Source organism: Oncorhynchus gorbuscha, linkage group LG21, assembly GCF_021184085.1.
Source record: "Oncorhynchus gorbuscha isolate QuinsamMale2020 ecotype Even-year linkage group LG21, OgorEven_v1.0, whole genome shotgun sequence".
In the NCBI taxonomy this organism is placed as follows: domain Eukaryota; kingdom Metazoa; phylum Chordata; class Actinopteri; order Salmoniformes; family Salmonidae; genus Oncorhynchus; species Oncorhynchus gorbuscha.
The window spans coordinates 17,682,817-17,708,921 of NC_060193.1; the positions used below are offsets into that span (position 1 = coordinate 17,682,817).

At 44.2% G+C, this 26,105-nt stretch overlaps 1 protein-coding gene across 3 annotated transcripts in view; it reads right to left on the minus strand.

Moving 5' to 3' along the window:
* Nucleotides 1-26,105, minus strand: part of LOC124007728 (sushi, von Willebrand factor type A, EGF and pentraxin domain-containing protein 1-like) — a 214,113-nt gene that overhangs the window by 636 nt on the left and 187,372 nt on the right. For 2 of the 3 annotated variants that reach the window (XM_046318455.1, XM_046318457.1), the window contains 8 exons: nt 25,813-25,876; nt 25,527-25,700; nt 25,123-25,299; nt 22,307-22,492; nt 12,321-12,491; nt 11,732-11,827; nt 6,333-6,428; nt 3,730-3,823 (listed from right to left, as the gene is read on the minus strand). In XM_046318455.1, the coding sequence (XP_046174411.1) occupies nt 3,730-3,823; nt 6,333-6,428; nt 11,732-11,827; nt 12,321-12,491; nt 22,307-22,492; nt 25,123-25,299; nt 25,527-25,700; nt 25,813-25,876 (1,058 nt within the window). The remainder of the gene's footprint in view (nt 1-3,729; nt 3,824-6,332; nt 6,429-11,731; nt 11,828-12,320; nt 12,492-22,306; nt 22,493-25,122; nt 25,300-25,526; nt 25,701-25,812; nt 25,877-26,105) is intronic. The other variant, XM_046318456.1, reaches the window with a different exon arrangement.

Here is a 26,105-nt window from a genome sequence, read left to right on the forward strand (position 1 = left end):
GTCAGCCTTGAGTTTAGCAGTACATTGGAATTAGAGTTTTCACCTGGAAAAAAACATTTCTGACACTATCTTTACCTAGATGTTCAGTCAGAGTAGCTTTCTCTGTTAGAGTGGCACGTCAGCCAGATACTGTACATCTTCCCATTTAATTAGATACAGTGCATTCGGAAAGTATTCAGACCCTTTAACCTTTTCCACATAAGTCTTATTCTAAAATGTATTCAATTTGTATTTCCCCTCATCAATCTACACACAATACCCAATAATGATAAAATAAAATAAAACATAAACTGAAATATCACATTTACATAAGTATTCAGACCCTTTACTCAGTACTTTGTTGAAGCACCTTTGGCAGCTGTTACAGCCTTGAGTCTTCTTGGGTATGACGCTACAAGCTTGGTACACCTGTATTTGGGGAGTTTCTCCCATTCTTCTCTGCAGATCCTCTGAAGCTCTGTCAGGTTGGTTGAAACGTTGCTGCACAGCCACTTTCAGGTCTCTCTAGATATGATTGATCGGGTTCAAGTCCGGGCAAGGACATTTAGAGACTTGTCCCGAAGCCACTCCTGCATTGTCTTGCCTGTGTGCTTCGGGTCGTTGTCCTGTTGGAATGTTAACCTTCGCTCATGTCTGAGGTCATGAGCGCTCTGGAGCAGGTTTTCATAAAGGATCTCTCTGTACTCTGCTCCGTTTTATCCTTCCCTCGATCCTGACTTGTCTCCCAGTCTCTGCCACTGAAAAACATCCCCACAGCATGATGCTGCCACCACCATGCTTCACCGTAGGGATGGTGCCAGGTTTCCTCTAGAAGTGACGCTTGGAATTCAGGCCAAAGAGTTCAATCTTGGTTTTATCAGACCAGAGAATCTTGTTTCTAATGGACTGAGTCCTTTAGGTGTCTTTTGGCAAACTCCAAGCGGGCTGTCATGTGCCTTTTACTCAGGAGTGGCTTCCGTGTGCCCACTCTACCATGAAGGCCTGATTGGTGGAGTGCTGCAGAGATGGTTGTCCTTCTGGAAGGTTCTCCCATTTGCACAGAGGAACTCTGGAGCTCTATCAGTGACCATCGGGTTCTTGGTCACCTCCCTGATCAAGGCTCTTCTCCACCGATTGCTCAGTTTGGCCGGGCGGACAGCTCTAAGAAGAGTCGTGGTGATTCCAGACTTCTTCCATTTAAGAATGATGGAGGCCACTGTGTTCTTGGGAACCTTCAATGCTGCAGAAATGTTTTGTTACCCTTCCCTATATCGGTGCCTCGACACAATTTTGTCTCAGAGGTCTACCGACAATTCCTTCGACCTCATGACTTGGTGTTTGCTCTGACATGCACTGTCAACTGTGGGACCTTACTGTATACAGGCAGGTGTGTGCCTTTCCAAATCATGTCAAATCAACTTAATTTACGACAGGTGGACTCCAATCAAGTTGGATAATGTTTCACACGTAATGTATAATATGTAGCCTATGGCAGGTGATCCAATGTCTCGTTATTATTCTTATTTTATGTTTGTATATATAATTATTATTTTTTTGTTTGTTACACTCGTCTGTTACTGTCTCTTTGTCGTATCGTTGTCTAATATCTTTTCACTTTTATTTTGAATGTTCTTAATTGGAAAATGCTAAAATATATTTGTAAAAACATCTCAAAGATGATCAGTGGAAACAGGATGCACCTGAGCTCAATTCCGAGTCTCATAGCAAAGGGTCTGAATACTTGTGTAAATAAGGTTCTGTTTTTTATTTGTATGAAATTTGCTAAAAAAAATCTTAAAACCTGTGTCCGCTTTGTCATTATAGGTTATTGTCATTATAGGTTGATAATGAGGATTTTTATTTTATTTAATCCATTTTAGAATAAGGCTGTAAAGTATCAAAATGTGAAAAAATGGAAGAGGTCTGAATACTTTCAGAATGCACCGTATGTGGCCCAGTTAGTACTCAACCTCTCTGTCCAGCCATACCTTGGCCCAACTCCAACAGACAGAGAGCTGAGCTGAGCTGAGACACAGACCTGGGTTCAAATACGACATGAAACCTTACAACATACTTTGAGTGTCTGCTCTAGCCTGCCAATAGTGCCATGGGCGGGTTTGCAGTTTTGCGACTATTCTATTTGTTGATTATGCCAGGAATGCTCAATCAAGCACTGCCGGTAAAGTATTTTCAATTATTTCAAATATTTTTTGTGCCTAGGTCTGGTGAGTGTGCCTCACATTACAGAGAGATTGTATAGTAGGTCACATTGTATTGCTGTACTAGGGTTTCCTTCAAATGATGACACAGACACAAACTAGGCCTCATTCAGGATAAGGGGAAGAGAGGAGAGATAATGATTTCCTTATGAGCATTATTAATGTTATGATTTGCCATTCCTGACATAATTTGATCTGTGTGTGATCAAGCAGTGCTATGCAGTCTGGTAGTACCTGGTGGTCTGGTAGTACAGAGTGGTCTGGTAGTACAGAGTGGTCTGGTAGTACCTGGTGGTCTGGTAGTACAGAGTGGTCTGGTAGTACAGAGTGGTCTGGTAGTACCTGGTGGTCTGGTAGTACAGAGTGGTCTGGTAGTACCTGGTGGTCTGGTAGTACAGAGTGGTCTGGTAGTACAGAGTGGTCTGGTAGTACCTGGTGGTCTGGTAGTACAGAGTGGTCTGGTAGTACAGAGTGGTCTGGTAGTACCTGGTGGTCTGGTAGTACCTGGTGGTCTGGTAGTACAGAGTGGTCTGGTAGTACAGAGTGGTCTGGTAGTACCTGGTGGTCTGGTAGTACAGAGTGGTCTGGTAGTACAGAGTGGTCTGGTAGTACCTTGTGGTCTGGTAGTACAGAGTGGTCTGGTAGTACAAAGTGGTCTGGTAGTTACCTGGTGGTCTGGTAGTACAGAGTGGTCTGGTAGTACCTTGTGGTCTGGTAGTACAGAGTGGTCTGGTAGTACCTTGTGGTCTGGTAGTACAGAGTGGTCTGGTAGTACAGAGTGGTCTGGTAGTACCTGGTGGTCTGGTAGTACAGAGTGGTCTGGTAGTACCTTGTGGTCTGGTAGTACAGAGTGGTCTGGTAGTACAGAGTGGTCTGGTAGTACCTGGTGGTCTGGTAGTACAGAGTGGTCTGGTAGTACAGAGTGGTCTGGTAGTACAGAGTGGTCTGGTAGTACAGATTGGTCTGGTAGTACAGAGTGGTCTGGTAGTACCTGGTGGTCTGGTAGTACAGAGTGGTCTGGTAGTACAGAGTGGTCTGGTAGTACAGAGTGGTCTGGTAGTACCTGGTGGTCTGGTAGTACAGAGTGGTCTGGTAGTACAGAGTGGTCTGGTAGTACAGAGTGGTCTGGTAGTACCTTGTGGTCTGGTAGTACAGAGTGGTCTGGTAGTACAGAGTGGTCTGGTAGTACAGAGTGGTCTGGTAGTACAGACTGGTCTGGTAGTACCTGGTGGTCTGGTAGTACCTGGTGGTCTGGTAGTACAGAGTGGTCTGGTAGTACCTGGTGGTCTGGTAGTACAGACTGGTCTGGTAGTACCTGGTGGTCTGGTAGTACAGAGTGGTTTGGTAGTACAGAGTGGTCTGGTAGTACCTGGTGGTCTGGTAGTACTGGTTTCTCTGGTAGTGTGTGTGTGTGTGTGTGTGTGTGTGTGTGTGTGTGTGTGTGTGTGTGTGTGTGTGTGTGTGTGTGTGTGTGTGTGTGTGTGTGTGTGTGTGTGTGTGTGTGTGTGTGTGTGTGTGTGTGGTTTGTCACCTAGAGCAGTCGTGCCCGCTCCACCCTAGACTGCAGTGACACCTGTTAGGCCTGATGCACCTCCCACCGTTCAGACAGGACGACGAGCAAACCGCTGTGAAAACACATACTGTCAATAAAACCTTAAACCATTCAACACATATGTATATACACATAAATGTATACACACACACACCACATACACACTCTATCAGCTTTGCATGCACCTGACCAAGAACTATCCTAAGGCTGAGGCAGTTATTGCCTTTGACCAGGAGAGCAACTTTGGTTTTAGAAGTGGTTGGGACATAATTATATTTTTACTCCAGACAGCCTACCCGACCGCTCGGAGGCGTCTGTATGGTCCTAAAGCACACTGTTGCCTCGTTTTGTGTCACTTTCCAATTATAAAACTGGGTGGGGACAAAAATGCAATTTCAGAACGTGAAAGTTGCACCCCTGCCTTTGACTAAATGAGTAACAGGGAGAAGGTGTGGACACACCCACACTTTCAGTAAGGTTCAGAATCTCATCTACAGGACTTCCTCATAATAACAGATGTTTCCTGGTAGAACCCTTGGTTACTCAGGCGAACTGGCAATGTGGTCTTCCCTCTGGGCAGAATAACTTGGTCTCACCCTTTTTCTAGGGAAACACTATCAAAACGGTGTTTTCCACATCCATATTCTCCTGAAATGCAGACAAACATTTAGTTCAAACAGGACATGACTGAACAGAGAAAGAAAAAAATGATTGAACAGAAAAAGAGAAGAAAGGTAGTGCCTTTGTTTCAGTATTACTGAGTCAACAAAAGCACACTGGCATACTGTACAGTAGACATCATGTTGTCGCCACGCACTGACGAGGCCCTTCTAACTGCCCTTCGGGGATTAATAAAGTTGTATGGAATTGAATTGAACAGTATGCCTAACAATCCAAGAGGTAGTCTGTCTATAGGAAAGGGTCATGTTTCAGTCCATGCTTCTACGATGATAGTAGGGGTTGCTTTGGACTTTGGACTTGCCTGTCACTGCAAGCGCTCGGTTGTCACAGACGTGCATTACTACGGCAACAGTAGTCTACAGTATGACGCACGCTGACACAGGAATGGATGGATAAGTACCTTGGATCATTCATTCTCTCCCTGATGTCACTTAAACAATTCCCCCTGCACTCCTGTCCATATGTGACTCGATTCAGGAAACTATGCAGTTGTCACACGTCACGACTTCACAGGAGAGCCAGTTGAACATCGTTTTTTTTTTCAAAATGCGTTTTTTGGCAGAAATGCCTTCTCGAACATGTGAACTTTCATGTGACTTAATACCAAACGTTTATGCCATCTGTAAATACGAATAAAGTTGTTAAATTATGAGCCTATTTGGTTTAGCCAAAGAGAAAGACAAGAACCTTCCCACTAGCCATGATTGGCTGAGATAATGAGTGGGATGGACTTGCCAAGAGACGATTTTCAGATTGTTCTGTGGTGTAGCATCTTGGGTCTATAAAATGAGCTGCTCGTTATGCGTAGATAATCCTTTCTACTGCAGTGTTTTTCTGAAATATAACGTTAGCATGGAGAACTGCAAATATGTTGCTACTGCTCTCAATAACATTGTTGCCCTATAATTTATCAGGCACTATTGACTAAGGTCAGTGGGAGTAACGGGCTGCAATGTCTTCTGATTTTGTTGTTATTCTCGGTTTTACAGCTTCAATGCTCTGTAGTCTGACAAATCATCACCAGCCTAGAACACAATACTGTATTCATTCTAAGCAGCTACATCCTAACTATGAGGTGTGGGGGGAAAAAACTCCTATTACTTCTTTTAAGAAAAAGTGTTTTAAGAAAACTCAAAGTTATCCGGTAACTGAAGTAGTTTTGGGACAGCTCACAGTAAGATAACTTCCTAAAATATCTGCAGCTTCATTTTTAAAATCCTATTTCCAAAGCTTCATTTAATGCTTTTTGCTCCACTGCTTTCATCAGTGACAACCTGGTGACGTCCCCATCTCCCATCTCCCTAGAGGCCACACGATAATATATTCCTTACAGAAGTCCCATTCAACATCCCACACAAGCTAAGGCCCCTACTGTAGGTAAGTCTGCTTATATTGTAGTCACCAAGTGGAAACCCTCTCAGGAGGTAATACATTAAGGATACATCTGTGTCTCACATCAATGAGCTCCTCACACACACTCACTGAACCACACACACACTCACTCACCACTGTGAAACAAACAAACGCACGCACACACACACACACACACACACACACACACACACACACACACACACACACACACACACACACACACACACACACACACACACACACACACACACACACACACACACACACACACACACACACACACACACACACACACACACACACACACACACACACACACACTCACTCACCACTGTGAAACAGACAAACGCACACACACACACACTCACTGAACCACACACACACTGACTGAACCACACACACACTCACTGAACCACACACTCACTCACCACTGTGAAACAAACAAACACACACACACACACTCCTCACCGACAAAATGAAGACAACACATACACACCCACCGCTGTGACACACTCTCACATACTTACCACTGTGACAGCGCGTCCCTGTCCAGCCCGTGGGACACTCGCACTGGTAGGGTGCCGCGCACCGCCCGCCGTTCAGACACGGCAGGATGCAGATAGCTGTGATTTGATTGGAGGAGAGACACAAACATAAACTGGAAGCCATCACCACACGATGAGTCATCAACAATTGTGTGTTTCACCACACGGACTAAACCTCTGGGGTCATTCAACACAGGCAAGCTGTGTGTGTTGTGGGTAGGAAGCGGTGGTCAAAGAGTAGCTTTCTCTCTGGCTCCATCCAACATGGCACCCTAATTCTCTAATATAGTGTCCTACTCTGCTGTGTACAGTGCATTCGGAAATAATTTAGACCTCTTCCCTTTTTCCACATTTTGTTACGTTAAAGCCTTATTCTAAAATGGATTACATAAAAACCTTTCCTCGTCAATCTACACACAGTACCCCATTATGACATGGTGAAAACCGGTTTGGTAGACATTTTTGCAAATGTATAAAAAATAAATGCCTTATTTATATAACTATTCAGACCCTTTGCTATGAGACTCGAAATTGAGTTCAGGTGCATCTTTGATCATCCTTGAGATGTTTCTATAACTTGATTTAAGTCCACCTGTGGTAAATTCAATTGATTGAACATGATTTGGAAAGGCACACACCCATCTATATAAGGTCCCACAGTTGACAGTGCATGTCAGAGCAAAAACCAAGCCATGAGGTCGAAATAATTGTCCGTAGAGCTCCGAGACAGGATTGTGTCGAGGCACAGATCTGGGGAAAAGATACCAAAAAATGTCAGCAGCATTAAACGTCCCCAAGAACACAGTGGCCTCCATCATTCTTACATGGAAGAAGTTTGGAACCATCAAGACTCCTAAAGCTGGCCGCCCGGCCAAACCGAGCAATCGGGGGAGAAGGGCATGGTCAGGGAGGTGACCAGGAACCTGATGGCCACTCTGATAGAGCTCTAGAGTTCCTATGTGGAGATGGGAGAACCTTCCAGAAGGACAACCATCTCTGCATCACTCCACCGACCAGGCCTTTATGGTAGAGTGGCCAGATGGAAGCCACTCCTCAGTAAAATACACATGACAGCCCTCTTGGAGTTTGCCAAAGGACTGTCAGACCATGAGAAACAAGATTCTCTGGTCTGATGAAACAAAGGCAGCATCATGCTGTGGGGATGTTATTCAGCGGTAAGGACTGGGAGACTAGTTAGGATCGAGGGAAAGATGAACAGAGCAAAGTACATAGAGATGAAAACCTGCTCGAGAGCACTCAGGACCTTAGACTGGGGTGAAGGTTCACCTAGAACAGGACAACAACCGTAAGCACACAGCCAAGACAACACAGGAGTGGCTTCGGGACAAGTCTCTGAATGTCCTTGAGTGGCCCAGCCAGAGCCCGAACGTGAACCCGATCTAACATCTTTGTAGAGACCTGAAAATAGCTGTGCAGCGACGCTCCCCATCCAACCTGACAGAGCTTGAGAGAATCTGCATAGAAGAATGGGAGAAACTCTCCAAATACAGGTGTGCCAAGCTTGTATCGTCATAGCCAAGAAGACTCGAGGCTGTAATTGCTGCTAAAGGTGCTTCAACAAAGTACTGAGTAAAGGGTCTGAATACTTATATACATGTGATGTTGAAGTTTTTTTTCTTTGGCATTATGGGATATTATTTGTAGATTGAGAATGTTTTTTTAAAATCCATTTTTGAATAAGGCTGCAACGTCACAAAATGTGGAACATGTCAAGTGGTCTGAATACTTTCCGAACGCACTGTATCAAACTCAACCTCTCTACTGTGTGAATAGGGTTCCAGGCTCAACCTCTCTCTACTGTGTGAATAGGGTTTCAGGCTCAACCTCTCTACTGTGTGAATAGGGTTCCAGGCTCAACCTCTCTACTGTGTGAATAGGGTTTCAGGCTCAACCTCTCTACTGTGTGAATAGGGTTTCAGGCTCAACCTCTCTACTGTGTGAATAGGGTTTCAGGCTCAACCTCTCTACTGTGTAGGGTTTCAGGCTCAATAGGAATAGTTTCAGGCTCAACCTCTCTACTGTGTGAATAGGGTTCAGGCTCAACCTCTCTACTGTGTGAATAGGGTTTCAGGCTCAACCTCTCTACTGTGTGAATAGGGTTTCAGGCTCAACCTCTCTACTGTGTGAATAGGGTTTCAGGCTCAACCTCTCTACTGTGTGAATAGGGTTTCAGGCTCAACCTCTCTACTGTGTGAATAGGGTTTCAGGCTCTCTACTGTGTGAATAGGGTTCCAGGCTCAACCTCTCTACTGTGTGAATAGGGTTTCTCAACCTCTCTACTGTGTGAATAGGGTTTCAGGCTCAACCTCTCTACTGTGTGAATAGGGTTTCAGGCTCAACCTCTCTACTGTGTGAATAGGGTTTCAGGCTCAACCTCTCTACTGTGTGAATAGGGTTTCAGGCTCAACCTCTCTACTGTGTGAATAGGGTTCCAGGCTCAACCTCTCTACTGTGTGAATAGGGTTTCAGGCTCAACCTCTCTACTGTGTGAATAGGGTTTCAGGCTCAACCTCTCTACTGTGTGAATAGGGTTTCAGGCTCAACCTCTCTACTGTGTGAATAGGGTTTCAGGCTCAACCTCTCTACTGTGTGAATAGGGTTTCAGGCTCAACCTCTCTACTGTGTGAATAGGGTTTCAGGCTCAACCTCTCTACTGTGTGAATAGGGTTCAACCTCTCTAGTGCTCAACCTCTCTACTGTGTGAATAGGGTTCCAGGCTCAACCTCTCTACTGTGTGAATAGGGTTTCAGGCTCAACCTCTCTACTGTGTGAATAGGGTTCCAGGCTCAACCTCTCTACTGTGTGAATAGGGTTTCAGGCTCAACCTCTCTACTGTGTGAATAGGGTTTCAGGCTCAACCTCTCTACTGTGTGAATAGGGTTCCAGGCTCAACCTCTCTACTGTGTGAATAGGGTTTCAGGCTCAATCTCTCTACTGTGTGAATAGGGTTTCAGGCTCAACCTCTCTCACTGGGGAAGACAGACAGGGTTGGGGAGTAACAGACTACATGTAATCCGTTACATGTAAGGGATTACAAAAAAAAGGTAACTGAAATCCGTTACGTTACCAGCAAAAATATTGTAATCAAAAACATCTTTGGCACTTCTCTGTTTTCTCAATGACATTGAAATCAACATTGAAAAAAGGGACAATTTTAAGTTTGTTCCACCTGAGCGAGTCTGACCACAAGTCAGAGACCACTATGATGACACACCAATTTGTTGATGGATCCCGGGGAAAGAGCAGGAATAAACTTTTGTAGGCTACAGTCCAAGATGTGTGTTCCAATGGTGCGACTGCTGTCGGCATCCAAAGATCATCCAACTTGAATAAACGCTTGGAGGTAAGGATGACAGTAGTGTTGTAGTCTACGGTGATACGGATATCCCTTATTATTGATACCTACATAGCGCATTGATGTGAATCACACTGCTGCTCTCTCATTTAGCTATCTGCTCCTTACTGGTTGTGGTTGTTTGTGGATGGTGGTTCACAAATCTAAATGTGTATTTGAACCCAATAATGGTTGAATTCGAGAAGTTTAAGGTGCTAATCAATCATTGTTTCTGAAACCAGTGGACAGCCAGGGAAAATCCGCTCTTGCAACAGCTGCAGAGTGCAGATCCCAGCCTACAGAATAAAAGTGAGGCTTTTATTGCTCAATCTAATTCATGCTGATAAAATAAATCCACATGCCTAATGGACACATGCTCAAACTCACACACTTTTAAAGGGGCAATCTGTAGTTGCTACATCCATTTTTTGTACTTATAAATGATATATATACATTGATACTTGAAGAATATAACTTATAAATGCCTCATGCTCAGTTCAACTGTCACACTCCATGAGAACCCAAAATATAAACTTGTTTTTCTCCTATGTTTGTAAACATTGTAAATGTAAACAAACATTGTTTAGCCTCATAACACGGTTAAAACAATCCTGTTTATGTCATAGATGGTCAGTCCTTGCATCCGTAGCGCTGTCTATTAATCTGAGAGTGGTTACATTTCTCCAGGCCCATCCCTCAGCTTTTTACCAAAACAGAGGCGTGGTGACATTGTGTTATTGTTTCATCTGTGGATTGTCTCTTTAGACAGCTGCATATTATCAAGATATCAAAGTGTCACCAACAAAAAGGTAAACAATAGGCATATAGCAAATGCAGTATAGGACATTCATTTTTCAGTTGTGCTGAAAGCAGGCCATTCAGTGAGCGCAGCATTTATTTTTCAACTGGAATCAATGAGCCCAATCGGTCCTCCATAACAACAAAATCATAAGGCTGGCTAATAAGTCCTTTATTTTGGGGTTATGCTCAGGTAAAACATTTTGGCTAGTCTATACTTCCATATTTCCAAGCCCTATTCTTGAAGATCAAAGGGTATAACATTTATTGGAATGACTGGAATTCTGATAGACTGGTTTTTAATGTAAAGATATCATTTTATCATAATATTATATGTATTAGAGAGCGATAGGTTAGAAGAAGCCTGCATAACCAACCCATAAAATAAAATGTAACATCCATATATGGACAGTTATATAAACTTTAACATTGATTTATCCTGCAATAGATGTCGTTGAACTGGTAACATACATTTTTGTCTTCTTCTAATGCCTTAATCTAAAAGTAACTGCATGTAATCAGATTACATTACTGAGTTTGGGTAATCCAAAAGTTACTTTACTGATGACAATTTTGGACAGGTAACTAGTAACAGATTACATTTAGAAAGTAATCTACCCAACCCTGAAGACGGAGTACACAAAATGTCTGTGAACATTTTCAGACAGATGGGGAAATATTTTCCTTATGTGTCTCTGTGATTTTAGACGATCTAATGTGAGTACATACTATTCTACTCTGGCTGTGTAAAGCTAGCTGAGTACATTCCTCCACAGTCAGTGAAACAGTGTGTGCCTGTTCCTGGCTGCAGTGTGGATCCACTTTCGCTGACTGACTCTTTATTTGTGATGAGAGGAGGGACTGAGATCTCAATTCATTTCAATTCAATTGAAGGGGCTTTATTGGCATGGGAAACATGTGTTAACATTGCCAAAGCAAGTGAAGTAGATAAAATACAAAAGTGAAATAAAGATAAAAAATCTCTCTCTCACACACACACACACACACACACACACACACACACACACACACACACACACACACACACACACACACACACACACACACACACACACACACACACACACACACACACACACACACACACACACACACACACACACACACACACACACACACACACACACACACACACACACACTCCTCAAGTCTGCCCATCCATCCAAAATAAATGTGATTGGTTGATTGAGTAATTGACAATACTTACGTTCCTCACACAGTCTACCCATCCACCCCTCAGGACAGGAACAGGTGTTGGGTCTGTGACACACCCCTCCGTTCAGGCACTGCAGCCAACACACCGCTGGAGAGAACAGGAAGACACACACACCTGATTGAAGCCAAAGTACTGAGACATCCTCCAAACAGTCCCCATCTGACGTGTAGAGAGGCTCCATAGAAGAGAAAGCGTTCAGTTAAGATAGCTAGTACTGTTTAAATAGAAAAGAGATAATGATACTGGTAGTCGTGCCGTGATTGGCCTTGACCATGCAACTTCATGCACTGGGATAAAGACAGCATTCGAAAAAACTGCATTTCTTTATAGACATGGTTCAAACATGGTTCAGACATGGTTCAAACATAGCCACCCAACAGACGGTGCCATAGAGACAGGCATCCCTAGGCAACCCTACGATCTGTATAGTATGTACAAGTAAAGTGGGAAGTGTGTACGGGCAGAGTAGGGAATGTGTACAGCACAAGGGACTGGTGAAGCGGAGGGGAGGGCACGCAAGGTGTCAGGAGTAGACAGGATGCCCTCCTTTTAGGTCGCAGTAGGGGTGCAGTCTCTCTACCTCTGCAGACGGGAGGGGGGGTCCAGGTCCTGTTTTCCAGACACACACTCCTGCCGTGGCCCTCTACGGCATACCCTCCGAAACACGAGTACACGGCCACGTCCCCGAACTGGAACACCGCCCCCCGCACCACCCCGTTGGCCACGTGGAGAGGGGGGCCGCAGGACACCCCTGTGCCAAAACGGACGGACAGCCCCTCTGGTTACTTCCAACTCATTTAGAGACCTATGTTATGTACATGTTATCACACGTGTCTCTAAAACTTTTGATGGTAAGAAGTCGGTCTCTGCTTTTAAACAATAAAACATGAATAGAATAACTTTCCTCCTAGGGATGATGGGAGGTGTTGCCAGAGAAGTCATGTTTGGATAATATCATCTCAAATCAAATCAGTATCAGCAAATAACACATTGAATGGGTTGTCGTACAAAGTAGGCATTGCAGCTGTGTCAAGTCTTCAAAGAAATGCCATGCAGAGACGTGTCGACATGTTGAAGAGTGTGACTCAACAGAGTGTGTGTTCATTTTCCTTGTAAGGCCTAGAAAGCCAATCCAACCAATGAGAATACATCAAAGTGTTGGACAAGCTAGAGCCAGACAGACATGCAAATATATCTACCTCTACACACCATACAAAGAAACAACAAGGTACTGTATACCAACAGTACAACAACAGAATCAAGCAAGTTGGGGGAGAATGAAAACACAGTGTAAACACCTTGCAAATGGTTTCCATAGCAGCTGTAAACCCAGAATTAGTCACAAACATGCCCGCCACAATCTGCTTAATGGAGCCCATTCATCAAGTGTAACACAAGCAGCCCACAGAGACAGAGACAGAGACAGAGACAGAGACAGAGACAGAGACAGAGACAGAGACAGAGACAGAGACAGAGACAGAGACAGAGACAGAGACAGAGACAGAGACAGAGTAGAGACAGAGACAGAGTAGAGACAGAGACATAGACATAGACATAGACAGAGACAGAGACAGAGACAGAGACAGAGACAGAGGAGAGACAGAGGAGAGACAGAGACAGAGACAGAGACAGAGACAGAGACAGAGACAGAGACAGAGACAGAGACAGAGACAGAGACAGAGACAGAGACAGAGACAGAGACAGAGACAGAGACAGAGACAGAGACAGAGGAGAGACAGAAGAGAGACAGAGACAGAGGAGAGACAGAGACAGAGGAGAGACAGAGACAGAGACAGAGACAGAGACAGAGACAGAGACAGAGACAGAGACAGAGACAGAGACAGAGACAGAGACAGAGACAGAGACAGAGACAGAGACAGAGACAGAGAGAGACAGAGACAGAGGAGAGACAGAGACAGAGGAGAGACAGAGACAGAGACAGAGACAGAGAGACAGAGACAGAGACAGAGACAGAGGAGAGACAGAGACAGAGACAGAGACAGAGACAGAGACAGAGACAGAGACAGAGACAGAGACAGAGACAGAGACAGAGACAGAGGACAGAGACAGAGGAGAGACAGAGACAGAGGTGAGACAGAGACATAGGAGAGACAGAGACAGAGGAGAGACAGAGACAGAGACAGAGACAGAGACAGAGGAGAGACAGAGACAGAGGAAAGGCAGCGGAGAGACAGAGGAGAGACAGAGACAGAGGAGAGACAGAGACAGAGGAGAGACAGAGACAGAGACAGAGGAGAGACAGAGACAGAGGTGAGACAGAGACAGAGGAGAGACAGAGACAGAGGAGAGGCAGAGACAGAGGAGAGACAGAGACAGAGGAGAGACAGAGACAGAGGAGAGACAGAGACAGAGGAGAGACAGAGACAGAGACAGAGAGAGAGACAGAGACAGAGGAGAGTCAGAGGAGAGACAGGGGAGACAGAGACAGAGGAGAGACAGAGACAGAGGAGAGAGAGGAGAGACAGAGACAGAGGAGAGACAGAGACACAGATACAGAGAGACAGAGGGAGAGACAGAGACAGAGGAGAGACAGAGACAGGGAGGAGAGACAGAGGAGAGACAGAGACAGAGGAGAGACAGAGGAGAGACAGAGACAGAGGAGAGACAGAGGAGAGACAGAGGAGAGACAGAGACAGAGGAGAGACAGAGACAGAGGAGAGACAGAGACAGAGGAGAGACAGATACAGAGGAGAGACAGAGACAGAGGAGAGACAGAGACAGTGGAGAGACAGAGACAGAGGAGAGACAGAGGAGAGACAGGGGAGAGACAGAGGAGAGACAGAGACAGAGGAGAGACAGAGACAGAGACAGAGGAGAGAAGAGGAGAGGAAGTGATGGAAAACTACAGAAGACGATAGTAAGGATCCATGGTCAATGTGCAGTAAGCAGGTCACGCAGACAGAAAAGGAGAAAACATGCAGGGGTGGGATCCTATATAAATGTACATGTTGAGTTTCTGCAATTATAATATTGTTATGTTACAAGTTGATTCACTTCTGTATAGTAAAAAGAGTTATAGAAAAAAAAACTGTGGACTTGACACAGTATCATGATCCAAAAATTCACAGAAAGACCAGCATATCACGTTACCCACTGCACAGATCCCTCCCTGTTTCTTGGAAGAATGAGAGAGGGCGACTGACTAGCGTGGGAGCACAGCGTGATGACTCAATCACCATTTATGATATTGTTTGGAAGGCAGACCATCTGTGGGCTACCGCAGAGGTCAAACACACCTTATCAGGGACTATCTGACTGATGAAACTTGAATCGACTAAATGAATGTTACTGTATGAATTCAATTGTCATGTTTGGATTGTTTCAACAGTTCATAAGGAGCTATGAATTTGTATATGTTTTATTGTACTGTAAGTGCTATGGATTTACAAAGAGGAGCGACACGGGGGTCAGCTTTTATCATACAGTGTTGTTGAGGTGTGGCGTTTAGAATAGAGATGGTGTGTGAAGTTGTATGCCTTTTGTTTGAATGTTTTGGGCCACACAAAGTGATGTTAATTAGAAGATAGGACATACTGGGAGAGACAGGAGAGACAGAGACAGAGGAGAGACAGAGACAGAGGAGAGACAGAGACAGAGACAGACAGGAGAGACAGAGACAGAGGAGAGACAGAGACAGAGGAGAGACAGAGACAGACAGAGACAGAGACAGAGACAGAGACAGAGACAGAGACAGAGACAGAGACAGAGACAGAGACAGAGACAGAGACAGAGACAGAGACGAGACAGACAGAGACAGAGTCAGAGTCAGAGACAGAGACAGAGACAGAGACAGAGACAGAGACAGAGACAGAGACAGAGACAGAGACAGAGACAGAGACAGAGACAGAGACAGAGACAAAGGAGAGACAGACAACAGAGGAGAGACAGAGACAGAGTCAGAGTCAGAGACAGAGACAGAGACAGAGACAAAGGAGAGACAGAGACAGAGACAGAGACAGAGACAGAGACAGAGACAAAGGAGAGACAGAGACAGAGACAGAGACAGAGACAGAGACAGAGACAGAGACAGAGACAGAGACAGAGACAGAGACAGAGACAGAGACAGAGGAGAGACAGAGACAGAGACAGAGACAGAGACAGAGACAGAGACAGAGACAGAGACAGAGACAGACGAGAGACAGAGGAGAGACAGAGACAGAGACAGAGGAGAGACAGAGCAGAGACAGTAGTTGCCGCTACTGGAAGAATGAAAGCTGGTTTAAAAAGTTGATCATGGAGTCATTGGTAAACCAATCTCCTGATGTACGCTTGTATGTCATAGTTGTGAATCTGTCTATGCTTCTCATATGTTGTATTCTTTTTATCGTGAAGATTTCTGCTGTGTACCATTTGTTAATTGTATTCTTATTGCGTAACTGCGGTGAATCAGATTACTTTTAAACGGATAGGAACCGCAGTCTTCACATTTCTGACTAATATTCCTTGAATTATTATTTGGTGAAATGTGTAATGGTAAATGTTATTCACAATATACATAGCATATATGCTCAATCTCTAACTGTGCATCTCTGAGCTAAGGTTAACTTAGCCATTTAATGCTAGGACACTGGCTGAAAGATATTAGCTCTTTGTCCCTTAACCTCTTAATAATTATATAACGGTAAACCTGGACACGTGCATAGTATTCATAGTATTCATAGTATTCATAGTATTCATAGTATTCTGAGTGGATCGCAACCGCTGCTGTCCCCACTGGATACGACTATGGGTCTGTAGCATTCACTTAATAATGGAGTCAGATTGATGAATACATCATCTTTACACATCTACATAATGGAGATCCCTCATCCTCAGTCAATGGGGATTTCCACCAACCTACATAATGGATACCCCTCATCCTCAGTCAATGGGGATTTCCACCAACCTACATAATGGATACCCCTCATCCTCAGTCAATGGGGATTTCCACCAACCTGGGGTCAATGGGGATTTCCACCAACCTACATAATGGATACCCCTCATCCTCAGTCAATGGGGATTTCCACCAACCTACATAATGGATACCCCTCATCCTCAGTCAATGGGGATTTCCACCAACCTACATAATGGATACCCCTCATCCTCAGTCAATGGGGATTTCCACCAACCTACATAATGGATACCCCTCATCCTCAGTCAATGGGGATTTCCACCAACCTACATAATGGATACCCCTCATCCTCAGTCAATGGGGATTTCCCTCACCACCAACCTACAACCCCCTCATCCTCAGTCAATGGGGATTTCCACCAACCTACATAATGGATACCCTCATCCTCAGAATGGGGATTTCCACCAACCTACATAATGGAGATACCAACCTACATAATGGATACATCCTCAGTCAATGGGGATTTCCTCAGTCAATGGGGATTTCCACCAACCTACATAATGGATACCCCTCATCCTCAGTCAATGGGGATTTCCACCAACCTACATAATGGATACCCCTCATCCTCAGTCAATGGGGATTTCCACCAACCTACATAATGGAGACCCCTCATCCTCAGTCAATGGGGATTTCCACCAACCTACATAATGGAGACCCCTCATCCTCAGTCAATGGGGATTTCCACCAACCTACATAATGGAGACCCCTCATCCTCAGTCAATGGGGATTTCCACCAACCTACATAATGGAGACCCCTCATCCTCAGTCAATAGATATTTCCACCAACCTACATAATAGAGTCCCCTCATCCTCAGTCAATGGGGATTTCCACCAACCTACATAATGGAGACCCCTCATCCTCAGTCAATGGGGATTTCCACCAACCTACATAATGGAGACCCCTCATCCTCAGTCAATGGGGATTTCCACCAACCTACATAATGGAGACCCCTCATCCTCAGTCAATGGGGATTTCCACCAACCTAGATAATGTAGACCCCTCATCCTCAGTCAATGGGGATTTCCACCAACCTACATAATGGATACCCATCATCCTCAGTCAATGGGGATTTCCACCAACCTACATAATGGAGACTCCTCATCCTCAGTCAATGGATATTTCCACCAACCTACATAATGGAGACCCCTCATCCTCAGTCAATGGGGATTCATCCTCAGTCAATGGGGATTTCCACCACCAACCTATCCTCATAATGGAGACCCCTCATCCTCAGTCAATGGGGATTTCCACCAACCTACATAATGGAGACCCCTCATCCTCAGTCAATGGGGATTTCCACCAACCTACATAATGGAGACCCTCATCCTCAGTCAATGGGGATTTCCACCAACCTACATAATGGAGACCCCTCATCCTCAGTCAATGGAGATTTCCACCAACCTACATAATAGAGTCCCCTCATCCTCAGTCAATGGGGATTTCCACCAACCTACATAATGGAGACATCTCATCCTCAGTCAATGGGGATTTCCACCAACCTACATGATGGAGACCCCTCATCCTCAGTCAATGGGGATTTCCACCAACCTACATAATGGAGACTCCTCATCCTCAGTTAATGGATATTTCCACCAACCTACATAATGAAGACCCCTCATGCTCAGTCAATGGGGATTTCCACCAACCTACATAATGGAGACACCTCATCCTCAGTCAATGGGGATTTCCACCAACCTACATAATGGAGACACCTCATCCTCAGTCAATGGGGATTTCCACCAACCTACATAATGGTTGGATCATTTCCACCACACTAGAAATGGAGACTCATTCCGTTAAAGAGGATTTTATATATTACACTAGACTTGTCCATGTACAGATCCATCCCCGTAGAAATCCCATTCTAATTCCAAATTGTATGTTCCCACCATTCATTGAAGCAACACACTTGCTTGGAAGGAAACACGGCGCAACAGGAAATGGTTTAGAATCAAATAAAATCAAATCAAATTTTATTTGTCACATACACATGGTTAGCAGATGTTAATGCGAGTGTAGCGAAATGCTTGTGCTTCTAGTTCCGACAATGCAGTGATAACCAACAAGTAATCTAACTAACAATTCCAAAACTACTGTCTTATACACAGTGTAAGGGGATAAGGAACATGTACATAAGGATATATGAATGAGTGATGGTACAGAGCAGCATACAGTAGATGGTATCGAGTACAGTATATACATATGAGATGAGTGTGTAGACAAAGTAAACAAAGTGGCATAGTTAAAGTGGCTAGTGATACATGTGTTACATAAGGATGCAGTCGATAGAATATGCAGCAATGATTTTGCTTTGCAAACAACCTGAGCCTCAGAGATTTCCCCATGTTAATCTTGTTTTAAGTGGCCTATGTGCTCACCGTCTGCTGGCTTCCACATTTCTGACCTCTGTGTTGTGGGTGAAACAACAGCAGTAAATTCAGTTGATTTAAACAGTCACCTTGGTTAATTCTAAACTAAAGTGTCACGTAATTGGTCAGCTGTGCGATTAAGTTCTGGGTCCATACTTGTTAAGAGATGAAGAGATGCTAGAGAGAGGACTCCACCCTCTCTCTTTGCACGTTATGGGACGAAACGCCCCTCCCGTTCCAAAATTGGAAAGATGCTTACGCCTGCAAAATTGTGATTTGTCAAAAAAAAAATCCTAAGCTCTGGAACTACTGCTGCTTGTAATTCCACACATCCCATTCCTTCCCCACAGATTCTATGGTACCAGTTATGTTTACGTAGATCCGTCCACGAGATATTATATAAGCAGCTAAAGCTGCTAAAAAAATGCTTGTGTGAGTTGAACATGTTCTGTACATGGGTCAAGTCGTGTATAAGTATGTGTAAATGCTTGTGTAAGAATACACTACAGTTGAAGTCGGAAGTTTATAGACCTTAGCCAAACACATTTAAACTCAGTTTTTCACAATTCCTGACATTTAGTCCTAGTAAAATTCCCTGTCTTAGGTCAGCTAGGATCACCACGTTATTTTAAGAATGTGAAATGTCAGAATAATAGTAGAGAGAATTAATTATTTCAGCTTTTATTTCCTACATCACATTCCCAGTGGGTCAGAAGTTTACATACACTCAATTAGTATTTGGTATCATTGCCTTTAAATTGTTTAACTTGGGTCAAACATTTCAGGTAGCCTTCCACAAGCTTCCCACAATAAGTTGGGTGAATTTTGGCCCATTCCTCCTGACAGAGCTGGTGTAACTGAGTCAGGTGGGTACTCCTTGCTCGAACATGCTTTTTCAGTTCTGCCCACAAATTTACTATGGGATTGAGGTCAGGGCTTTGTGATGGCCACTCCAATACCTTGACTTTGTTGTCCTTAAGCCATTGTGCCACAACTTTGGAAGTATTCTAGGGGTCATTGTCCATTTAGAAGACCCATTTGCGACCAAGTTTTAACTTCCTGACTGATGTCTTGAGATGTTGCTTCAATATATCCACACAATTTTTCCTACCTCATGATGTCATCAATTTTGTGAAGTGCACCAGACCCTCCTACAGCAAAGCACCCCCACAACATGATGCTGCTACCCCCGTGCTTCACGTTTGGGATGGTGTTCTTCGGCTTGCAAGCCTCTCCTTTTTTTCCTCCAAACATAACAATGGTCATTATGGCCGAACAGTTCTATTTTTGTTTCATCAGACCAGGGGACATTTCTCCATAAAGTATGATCTTTGTCCCCATGTGCAGTTGCAAACCATAGTCTGGCTTTTTTATGGCAGTTTTGGGGCAGTGGCTTCTTCCTTGCTGAGCGGCCTTTCAGGTTATTTCGATATAGGACTCGGTTTACTGTGGATATAGATACTTTTGTACCTGTTTCCTCCAGCATCTTCACAAGGTCCGTTGCTGTTGTTCTGTGATTGATTTGCCCTTTTCGCACCAAAGTACGTTCATCTCTAGGAGACAGAATGCGTCTCCTTCCTGAGTGGTATGACGGCTGCGTGCTCCCATGGTGTTTATACTTGCGTACTATTGTTTGTATAGATGAACGTGGTACCTTCAGGCGTTTGGAAATTGCTCCCAAGGATGAACCAGACTAGTGGAGGTCTACAATTATTTTTCTGTGGTCTTGGCTGATTTCTTTTGAGTTTCCCATGATGTCAACCAATAAGGCACTGAGTTTGAAGGTAGGCCTTGAAATACATCCACAGGTGCACCTCCAATTGTCTCAAATGATGTCAATTAGCCTATCAGAAGCTTCTAAAGCCATGACATAATTTTCTGGAATTTTCCAAGCTGTTAAAAGGCACAGTCAACTTGGTGTATGTAAACTTCTGATACAGTGAATTGTAAGTGAAGTAATCTGTCTTGTTAACAATTGTTGGAAAAGTTACTTGTGTCATGCACAAAGTACATGTCCTAACCGACTTGCCAAAACTATAGTTTGTTAACAAGAAATTTGTGGAGTGGTTGAAAAACAAGTTTTAATGACTCCAACTTAAGTGTATGTAAACTTCCGACTTCAACTGTATGTATTTCTCTTTTACAGACTGATATCTGTCTGAAGTGATATCTGTCTTTGTGAGCAGGGATAGTGGAGCGATTCTCGGAATCTGAGAGAACTAAGGGCAATTAAAAGCAATGTTCCAGCGACCGTGGAGACTGCATTCACGGTATGTCGGCCTAACCAGAAATTACCTTTACATTTTTACGCGGATCTTCCACGATACTTGAATCCAGCCCTCGATCGCGTCCCAAATGGCATCATTTTCCCTATATAGTGCACTACTTTTGATGAGAGCTCTATAGGCCCTGGTCAATAGTAATGGACTATTCTCAACTGTAACTAATCTCTCACATCTACCCTCTGGGACATGGGTGTTCCTTCCACCTACTGTAGGCTGCTGAAATGGAACGTCATTCACTATATAGTGCACTACTGTTAAAACCAGGCCCCATAGGGCTAGGGTCATAAGTAGTGCACTATATCGGGAGCAGAGTGCCATTTCGGACACAACCTAGAGAACACACTTCATGGCTGCACTGATTTTATGGCTGTTCTTTTTAATAAAACACTAACCTTGACGTGTACCAGATGGGGGGGGGGGAGAAAGTGAGAGAGAGTTGACGGAGGAAGTAAGATTCAACCCTTCTAAGTTGACCTAGAATGCTGCACCTTATCTTTAAATTGTCGTTTCGTTCCAATGTCAATATCCTCGTTGGGACGAGAAGTAATAAAATACTAATATGTGGTGGAGGGGTTGGTGTAGCCTACCTACCAGTCATATGACCAGACACTCTCGGCGTAGTATACTGGGTTGTCCTGATGAGGTAGGTTTTGTGTTCAGGCTTTGGTTCTAGCCCTGTGCTAACCTAACTTTGCAGGCATAGAAAGATGCCTGAGCAAAGTCTCCACAGAAGTTAGTCTGAAAATACTGTATCACTAAAAACCAGCAACATCTACTTTCTGCCAATGTCGCTAAGGCTGGCCCTGCACTAGTTTCGTGGTTAATGGTTTATTTATTAACCTTAGTTAACCAGGTTTAAAAAAGGTAGTTGGCAACACATTCTCTTGTACAATAATGAGCTGATTGGTTGTGTTAGTACTGGGCTGGAACAAAACCCTACACCCCATGTGGATCTCCAGGACCAGGCTTGAAGAACAGTAGTTTAAAGCCTCTACTTACTCTCACAGGCAGTACTGACTGGGGTCCATGTCTGGTCGCTCCTACAGGTGATGGAGGCGGTGCCTTTTCCCTGGTGGCCCTTGGGACAGGTGACCGGTAATGACTGACCCACGTAGAACAGCCGTTTAGAAGTGTTAACACTCCCACTGCTCTCCTTCCATCCAGGGGGAGGGGGACATGGTTTGGCTGCATGGGGAGACACAGAGTATTGGATTACGATGTAGACGTGACAAATGGAGGGGGGAATAGCAGTAGGGGAGCATGAATATGTGTGAATGTGTGTATACAGGGTATGATGGTGGATTAGAGACAGGTTCAGCCCAGGGGCTACATGTACATGTCATAACAAGGTGTGTAAATATTTGTGAGACTATGTCAGCTCTGTGGGTCACCTATAATGACAGAGTTCTCTATTACACGCTTTGCTCAAGTAGCAGAATATCACTCTGGGAAAAGCTGAGTCAGTAGTAACTATGTTTCCATTACTTTTATCCACTTATTTTTGGTTGTTGTCAACGTTTAGAAAGTTTGCATTGGAAATTAATTGCCTGTTACGGTGCATTTCCGTTGAACTGTAATGACGCCTTAAAATAAAAACTTTTCCGCAAAAACCTACTGTCGAATAAAAATGAACTGGTTTCCATGATCCATTTAGGCTAATTGCGCATTGGACTCCCGAGTGGTGCAGCGGTCTAAGGCACTGTATCTCAGTGTAAGAGGTGTCACTACAGTCCCTGGTTCAAATCCAGGATGCATCACATCCGGCTGTGATTTGGAGTCCCATAGGGCGGCTCAGAGTCGCCCGGGGTAGGCCGTCATTATAAATAATAATAAATAGGTAGCCTGTTGCCTATGCCCCTCCCACTGATCTGTTTCACATCTCAGGTAACCTGCAAATAATAGAATGCAAGAATTGACTAATATTTGCCATTCTAATAATGATCATGTGCCAACGTGTCGTCATGGTGAGACTTGCACTCCTGCTGTTGATCTGGAAACAAATTGGATGGTGAAACTTGCATCCAGCCAACCGAAAAGCAAGGAGCAGCAATTCAGGCAGTCTCGAAAGTCCAGACAATCCCTGTCCTGCAATGACACATTCTTTTTAGAGTTGAAAAATAGATTTAGCAAGCAGTAGGATTAAATCAGTAGTAGAGCTTTATAGTTGCGTAATGACATCACATGACCTGCGTACCTTAAAAAATGATTTGGCATCATGATTCATTCGAAAAACATATTTTCCATTTGTAAAGAAAATTAGACAACATGCAAATCCACCCCTGTCGAACGGATAAAAACGATCTTTATTAAATGTATTCGATAGCGGCCATTTCCATTACACACGTCGCAAAGTTTTTTTGTTGCTACATAGCTTTTCTCTAATAAACCTGGAAACTTGCCTAATGATCGTGTCAAATAAACCTAATCTAAGGAGCTTAGATACACCGGGTTGGGTCAGGCTGTCATTTCATTTAACCTTAATCAGCCATCAGTGCTCTTATACTGCGTTTACGCAGGCAGAAAACAAGCATCTTTCTGGTAAGAAGAAGGGCCTTATGATTAAAGAGACATGGTGTGATCATAACAACATACAGGAACTCAAGTCCTTCTGTTGACCTGACTTAGAATTTCTCACAATCAAATGCCGACTGCGTTACCTACCTAGAGAATTCTCTTCGATTATAATCACAGCCGCATATATCCCCCCGAGCAGACACATCGATGGCACTTCATATAATGTTTACATACCCTACATTACTCATCTCATATGTATATACTGTACTCTATACCATCCACTGCATCTTGCCTGTGCCATTCTATACCATCACTTATTCATATATTTTTCTTTTTATGTACATATTCTTATTAATAATTTTACACTTGTGTGTAAAATAGGTTAGATTACTCATTGGATATTACTGCATTGTCGGAACTAGAAGCACAAGCATTTCTCTACACTCGCATTAAAATCTGCACATATACCATGTGGATGTGACAAATCAAATTAGATTTTATTTGGTCGGTTTTTTTTCAGTGAAGGGTCTTGAAAACAATCTGATGTTAAAAGATCTGATGTGATTGGTCAAAAGACCAATTAGTGGACAAAATATCAGAATTTGTCTGCCTGTGTAAACAGCCTTAATCACATTACTTTCAGGGCATTGGCTACAGTTTTGAAACTGCCTGTCAAACAGTGTTGATGTTGCAAAGTATTACAGGCATTCTGTGTCGGCCCTCCCTCCCCACCCTCTGTGGTGTGTGTGTGTGTGTGTGTGTGTGTGTGTGTGTGTGTGTGTGTGTGTGTGTGTGTGTGTGTGTGTGTGTGTGTGTGTGTGTGTGTGTGTGTGTGTGTGTGTGTGTGTGTGTGTGTTGGCGCTCCCTTCCCTCCCTCTGTGGTGTGGTATTTGTGTGTGTGTGTGTTTGTCAACGCTCCCCTTCCTCTATGGTGTGGTATTAGTGTGTGTGTGTTTGTCAACCCTCCCCACCCTGTGTGGTCTGTTGTGCAAAGTTGATGTCCAAACCCCTAAAGAATGTGAGGTGTGGAAATACTTTTGGTTTTCTCTGGTTTGTTCTCAGTGTAGATTGGGTGCAAACCACTAATAAGTACAGAGCCTGAGCTAAATGAATAAGATAAAACCATCAGCTCTCTCTTTTATTCTGTCAGGAGGTTTCCCTGACCATGTGACCTCACCAGGAAAAACTGGACCCTCTTTTCAGTCATGTGACTTGACCAAGAAAAACTCCTGCCCTGATTCTATGAAGCAAGAAGAAAAATAAGAGATTCGAACACATTCATGTTTGTCTCAGAGTCTTACGTTGACAGAAGGGGAAGATGGAGCTCCATGTCCCGTCGCCCATACACGCCACCAGAGCATCCCCCTGTAGGGCGTAGCCTTTATCACACTGAAACGCAACAGCACCCCCGGTGGTCAGGCTCTGCTCCTGCACCCTGCCATTCAACAACTCCTTGGGGATGTTACAACCCGGGCCAACTGAGAGGGAGAGTGGGAGAAGGAGAGCGAGGTAGAGAGGGAGAGGGGAGAGAGGAAGAGGGAGAGAAAGATGGAGAAAGAGAGAGAGGGGAGGGTAATAAAGAACCTTGATTTTCCATGCTTCACATTTCAAGTTGCCTTGTCAAACATTTCCAAAACCATTGCTTAGGAGACATTTGAACAGATACAGACTGTGGACAATACGATGAAGTAGGAATAAGTCATACCTTCACACGTTGGTGCAGGCAAACTCCATGTTCCGTTGGCCAAACAGGTGAGGTTCTGTGCACCAATTAGATGTAGGCCAGGGTTGCAAACATAGCTGACGTTGCTCTGGTACGTCTCCCCTGATGCCTGTAACTCTGCATTCTCCACTGAGGGAGGTGGACCACACGACACAGCTGAGGACGCACAAGATGGAAGAAGGAAACTGGAGTTAAATGGGGTTCATAAAAGCATTGCATGAATGAACGGATTGGACGTGTGCTCAAACGCAAACACGCACACACTTACCGACACAGGTAGGCTGAGCCCCATTCCATGTTCTATCTCCTTGACAGGTTTGCACAGAGTCTCCCTGTAACAAGGTGAGTCACAGTATTAAACACTGAAGACATACTGTCTACACCAAATAGACATTGGGCATTGTGAATCTGTCATGTTTTGTCATTGATTATCATGTCTTGTCCCTGTGCTTCCCCTTCTATTCGTTTCCCTCTGCTGGTCTTATTAGGTTCTTTCCCTCTTTCTATCCCTCTCTCTCCCCCTCCCTCTCTCCCTCTCTCGCTCTCTCTCTCTATCGTTCC